This window comes from Myotis davidii, unplaced genomic scaffold (assembly GCF_000327345.1).
Source record: "Myotis davidii unplaced genomic scaffold, ASM32734v1 scaffold892, whole genome shotgun sequence".
NCBI lineage: Eukaryota > Metazoa > Chordata > Mammalia > Chiroptera > Vespertilionidae > Myotis > Myotis davidii.
The window spans coordinates 1,180,400-1,186,442 of NW_006284341.1; the positions used below are offsets into that span (position 1 = coordinate 1,180,400).

The following is a 6,043-nucleotide window of genomic DNA, read 5'->3' on the forward strand; positions in this document are numbered from 1 at the left end:
AATATTCAGTCTTCATTTTTAAATCATAAAGTATGCTGTTCTGCTGATCCATTCACCATGGCAATATCAAAGTGTTCTAGTCTCAGTTCTGTGCAGGTCGCTCTGTACCTCAGTTTCCTAACTTTTAAACTGAGGGGGTTCAACATGCATGAACTGCAAAGGGTCTTCCAGCTTTAAAATCCTATACTCAATTGTAAATCATCTTCCAACTTTAATAACAAAAAAAAGATAGTATTCTTCCTTTAAAAACATGGAATGAAAACTATCCTTGATTGAGCACATACTAGGTGTCAGGCTCTATTATTTCACTTAATCCTCATTACACCCCCAAGTGCATGCATTTTCCTTATTTTACTCATAGGGTACGAGCCATCTTTTATCTGTCCAACCCAATTACGGATGGAAGGTAAGGATTCAAATCAAGGTCTAACTCCAAAGCAAGTTATAGCAAACCACATTTTAAAACTTGGTGCCCCAAACCAAAAATATCAGACAAGACCAAAACAAAACACAACCACACACCAAAAGCGGAAGAGGTGGGCTGGGGCTGCGGCAATCTGGGGAGGGTATGGTCTGCTAACAGGGTAGCTCAGCTGCCTTGAAGCCCCACGTGGGAACCAACAAAAGAAGCCAAATACCAGTTGTATGTCCGTGTGTGTGAAATCTCCCGACTTTCAAATGAAGGAAAACAGATTTACCAGCTTCCACCTGCTTTAAACAGTTCTAACCCCGATCTGTAAGGTTACTCTTAACAAGTTTCCAGATTAAGTTTTAAAATATGGGCACCAGCAATAAAGCCTAAGCTTTGGAGTAAAATTTGGTTGAATCCTGGCCCTATTACTAGTAGTGTGATATTGGTCAAGTTACTTCACCTCTCTCAGTCTCATTTTTTCATCTGAAAAGTGAGGATATTATCAACGGTCTTGCAGGGTGATGAGGGATTAAAGGAGAATGTGGATTTAAAGAGCTCAGCACGGTCTCCAGCACAAGGTAAGGGCTTGGCAATAAAGGTTATTATTACCCTTCAGGATCCCAGTAACATAGAGCATGGTATCTATGTCCATAGGCATCCCAGCTATGTGTACGAACATTCCCCAGAGTCTGCCTTTAAAACCATGCTTTGTCACTTTTCTGTAGGCCTTAAATAAAACGTTTATTTTTAAAAAGTCACACCACTCATTTCTAATAGACACTAATCAAACGTCACAAAGTTAAATTTATCATAAACCTAAAATCGAACCAACTCTCAGACTGTTTTGTGGCCAACGATATCTCTAAAGTGATGCCGAAAACAGGGTTACCACGAATTCAGACTTCTCAATAGGGTGAGTGTAAGGGAAAGTGGTGGTGGTGGTGGTGGTGTCCCCAAAGCTCTTTGAACTCGAAAGATCCCTACGACGTCCAAGTATTTCCCAAATGGCATATATCTGCGTGAGCCCGAAAAAAACGGGGTCCGAACTGTTGATGAGACGAGAGCAGGTGGCTTTGTGCCCCAGCGTGTCTTTTTATTATTCTTAGCCACAAGCTCTCGTCGACAGCTGGGTTTTAAACCCAGTCCCCCCCAAAGCCCCATTCCGGACCGCGAGAGCGGGAGCCGGACTTCAGGCTCCACTCGGCCAGTGGAGACACCAGCGAAAAGGGAGGAGCTCCGGGAGAGGCCCGAGACCTCGAGGGGCGTGGGAGACGGTCAGGCCACCCCTGCCCTGGACCGACCCCTTCCCGGGCGGCACCCTGCACGGACCACCCCCTCGCGGGGCCTGCGGCGCTTAGGGACGCGGCTGCTGTCAGCCGGACCGAGCCGCCGCGGTGGGTGGGGGCTGCGCTAAGGGACGAAAGGGAATAACTCGGGGCGTTTCTGGAGAGAAAGGGAGGCGAAGGGGGAGGCGGCATGTGGACCCACGGTGGGGCGCGGGACGTGACCTCCGGGCCTCTGAGTCCTCCGTCCCCGTTCCTGCCCGGACCCTACCCAAGTCCCGGACCCGCCGCTCCTCTCACCGTCTCGGCTTCTGTGTGCTGGGGTCCGGCGCTCTGTCCCCCCATCACCCCGCGGAGGAAATTCATCTTGATGTTCGGCCACCGGCTCTACCGGCCCCTTCGGGAAGAAAAGATAACTTCCCCTGCCCTCCGCAGGGCCTGGCCCCCACGTTCGCACTCCGCGGCCGCCGCCACCGCCGCCCTCCAACTCGGCGGCCGCTCCAGACCCCTAAGCCCGGAAACACTTTTAGTGGAGATGCGCATGCGCGGAAACGTGGCATTACGTGGCGGCTCGAAGGGCGAAGGCAAAGGGGGAAAGTAAACGATAGGAGGTCCGAAGCCTGGGTCCGCCCAAGCCCCGCCCACTGCGCAGGCACCGCCCCCCTCCGCAGGCACACGCCTTCTGCTCCCGCCCCTCTGTGATCGCTGGGGCTGAAACCCGTCACCCACGTGGTCGGAGCCCGGCCCCGCCGGCTGGAGAGGATCCGGAGCGTGTGTACGTGTTTTGGCTTGCAGGGTGTGCAGTAGGCGCCGAACGGGACTGACTGCAACCTCTCAAATCTGGGGTCGTATTTTGAGTCGAAAGTGAAATTTTCCTTCGGCCGACGAGACAGGTAAGGAATCCCGGCCGCGGGGAGGGTTCATTTGGTTTTGCTGTGTAGCTTCTGATCCCCGAAAATTGTATTTGGTTGCGTGGCTTTGTTTGGTGGTCAAAAGGGTGCTGGAGCCCCCTCATTCCACTGCCACAGGAGGGCGCATTTCGCAGCTTTTGCTCTTCAAACCTGTTAAAAGGAACGCCAGGTACACCGCTGTTTTCAAGTGGTGTGAGAAAACCAATCGAACTCCGCATTTATCTCACTAGAGAAAATACATTGATCTGCAGTGTCAGTTTGGCAGCTAGTAGCATAATGTTTTGTTATTAACTCTCAACCCCTACATTTCAGTTTGTGGGTGTGTGTGTGTTTTAGCATGAAAAAATGTCGTGGTTTTTTTTTGTCTTCAAATCGGTGTGCATTGTTCCCTTCAAAATGAGATTTCCAGGTCCATATGCTTCTGGAGTAATCGTGTAGATTTCTTGAGCCCACAAAGCGCAGGGTCTAGTTAGCCAACTGATTCATACATCTCTCCACTTGGATGCCCACAGGTTTCAGATTCCCCAGCCTCCTTTAAAGAAAAAAAATCCAGATGCTCCCTGTGCTCCGCCACGATCAGTAGTATCACTAGCCATATAGTTGCTTAAGCTGGAAGGAGGAAGCTGGGAAGACTCAAACTCTGGATTTCACCCCCACCCCCCACCCCCATTGTCTAGTAGTCAAGTTCTATTATGTTTATTTATAGAATGCAGTATTTCTCAAACAGGTCTGCTCTCCATATCTCTGCCTCTGAGATAGATTGTTGTCATCAGTTTTCACCCAGATTACGGCAATAGCTTCCTAACTAGTTTGTCATTATTCAAGCCCTGATTTCCCTCCATTCCAGTCTCTAGTTCAAGCTTTCTGACCTCAGGGACCACTAGGCTAATCCATCCGTGGGTGAGCCTAGCAATGGCAAAACATCTGTCCATGACAGTCCTCTTATTAAAATCTTTCAGTGATCACCCATTTTCTCCATAATAAATCCAAACCCCTTAGCTTACTATACAGGCCTGTTATGATCTGGCTCCGGCCTATCTTTACAGCTTCTGCCTTCCCCACAGACTCAGGGTATATGTCTTCCCCCTTCCTCCTCCTTATCCAGGAAACTCTTGCTAGTTTCTTGAGACTTAACTCTGGCATCTTCTGGCAACTCTCAATAAGTGCTTGTTAAGCCAAACTGTTGAGGGCAGGATTATGTTATTTATTTTGTATCTTTGTGTCTTAGCACTGTCTCATGGGTGATATTATGGATAAGTGAAGACAACATTAAAAGGATATATGAATATTATGCTGAGGGCAGGGTCCCTTTTTTCATCTGTAATGTAGAATTATAGGTAGTCCATATCACAAAAGCTATAGTGAAAGTTCCTTTCCTAGTGTCAAGGTTTTAAGCCTGGGTGACTTGGATAATGGTGGGGATCATACTGCCAAAAATACTGTGCACTAAGCATTGTCCCCCGCTTTAAAACTGGGCACTTGACATTTTCCATCAGACATCTTCCATGGGGGCATTTTGTTGCAGCCTAAAAAAAGTAACTAATAAATGCTCAGCTTTTTTGTTACCATGTAATGTGTGCAAAGAACTTCACCAAGTCCCCAAGCCTCACCCCTCCCTCCCTGAGCCTCTTCTCACTCCTCCCTGTGCCCCACTCCACCCCGTCATTAGGGATGAAGCTCTAAGAGGGAGTGGGGCTCATTGGATGTGTACTACATGTATTCTTTGGCAATAACAAGCAGTGCTTTGACATTTTAGCAGAATTGTTTTAAGGCACTGGCCTTTTCAAAATGCCTGGCTTTGTTTTAAATGTTGGTGAGTATAGGAGGCCACTTTGAGTTTTCCCTTCATTTGATCTGTTTTCTTCCCTAACGAACGGCATGCCCTGGGTAGGAAGGACTATGGGCAGAAGGATGGACAGTTGGTTGCAGAGCAGACCTCCTCTTGACCTCTCGTCTTGCCTTTCTCCTGATGTTTGGGGAAGGGTGGAGCTGCCCGTTACTTCTAGGCTCCAGAGGAGGCAGAGAAGGTACAGTGGCCATTTTGTCCCTCATTTGGGGTCTGAAAGGAGAGCAGAGACATCATTACTACAGAAGAGCCATGAAATGGACTCATTCAAGGGAAAGGGGGTTATGTGAATCTACTTCTGCTGATTTTATAGAGAAAAGTCATGGACCATGTCCTGTTCTTATTTGTACTCTTTAATCATCTAGTGTAATTCCTTTATCATGATAGATGCTCAAGATCCATTTCTTAAATAAAGGAAGAGAATCCTTAGCTGGTTTGGCTCAGTGGATATAGCGTTGGACTGCGGACTGAAGGGTCCCAGGTTCGATTCCAGTCAAGGGTACATGCTGGGTTGCAGGCTCGATCTCCAGTAGGGGTCATGCAGGAGGCAGCCAATCAATGATTCTCTCTCATCATTGTTGTTTCTTTCTCTCCCTGTCCCTTCCCCTCTGAAATAAAAGTATAGTTAAAAATAAACAAACAAATATATATATAAAGGAAGAGAAAAATGGAAAAAAATTGTGACTGCCTGACTATGCCATTATACTTCTGACTTTCATAAATCTAAACACTCAAGATAAGAATGCCATGAATTATTAAAATACACATATTTGACTTGGATAAATAAAAATGATTTTTCTTTTCCTAAAGCAAACCTGATAACAGAGCAACTAACAAAAGACATTGGTTTGAAATTCATTTTTAAAACTGTTTATCCTTACAATCCCCTAGTTCAGTGGTTCTCTTCAGTGGCCCGTTTTCCCCATCTTTTCTTACTTTCTAGTGGCAAACTCAACAATAGCACTGGCAAGATTGCACTCTTTTTTATGGCTGAATCATATTCCATTATATATATGCGCCACTTATTTATCCATTCATCTATTGATGGACACTTAGGTTGCTTCTATATCTTGACTGTTGTAAATAATCCTGCAATGAATATATGGATGCATATGTTTTTTCAAAATAGTGTTTTGAGTTTCTGCAAATAAATACCCAGAAGTGGAATTGCTGGGTCTTTCTTTGTCTCTTGTTATAGTCTTTTTTTCTAAATGGTAAAAGGCTTTTTATTCCACATTCAGCAATATAATTTCTCCAGAAACCTAGTAGGCTTCTTAGCTCTGATTGCAATTAGTTCTATATGCCAGTAGCTACCCTCAAAGTTTGTCTTAGTTATAATTCTCAGCCTGATTTATTTTGTTTATAGCTTTTGTTTTAAAGTCTGTTTTTGTCTGGTATAATTGCTCCCCTAGCTTTTTTTTTCTTTGTTTCATTTTCATGAAATATCTTTTTTTATCCCTTTACTTGCAGTCTTTCGATCTGCAGAGAGCCTCCAGTAAATAGCCACATACAGGTTTTTAAAGTCTAGTTACTGGAAAATCAGTGTACAGAAATATTGGTGATACAATTATGTGTAATATCCATTAACCAA

At 45.6% G+C, this 6,043-nt stretch overlaps 2 protein-coding genes across 6 annotated transcripts in view; one reads left to right on the forward strand and one right to left on the reverse strand.

Moving 5' to 3' along the window:
* Positions 1-2,267, reverse strand: part of USO1 (USO1 vesicle transport factor) — an 85,261-nt gene extending 82,994 nt beyond the window's left edge. For 3 of the 4 annotated variants that reach the window (XM_006754561.2, XM_006754562.2, XM_006754560.2), the window contains exon 1: positions 1,996-2,234. In XM_006754561.2, coding sequence (XP_006754624.1) covers positions 1,996-2,061 — 66 coding nt within the window. In that variant the 5' untranslated portion in view covers positions 2,062-2,234. Of the gene's footprint in view, positions 1-1,995 lie in introns of all 4 variants that reach the window. The other variant, XM_006754563.2, reaches the window with a different exon arrangement.
* A 166-nt stretch (positions 2,268-2,433) lies between these two features.
* Positions 2,434-6,043, forward strand: part of G3BP2 (GTPase activating protein (SH3 domain) binding protein 2) — a 77,377-nt gene continuing 73,767 nt past the window's right edge. For both annotated transcript variants that reach the window (XM_006754564.2, XM_006754566.2), the window contains exon 1: positions 2,434-2,588. The gene's annotated coding sequence lies outside the window, so the exon portion shown is untranslated. The remainder of the gene's footprint in view (positions 2,589-6,043) is intronic.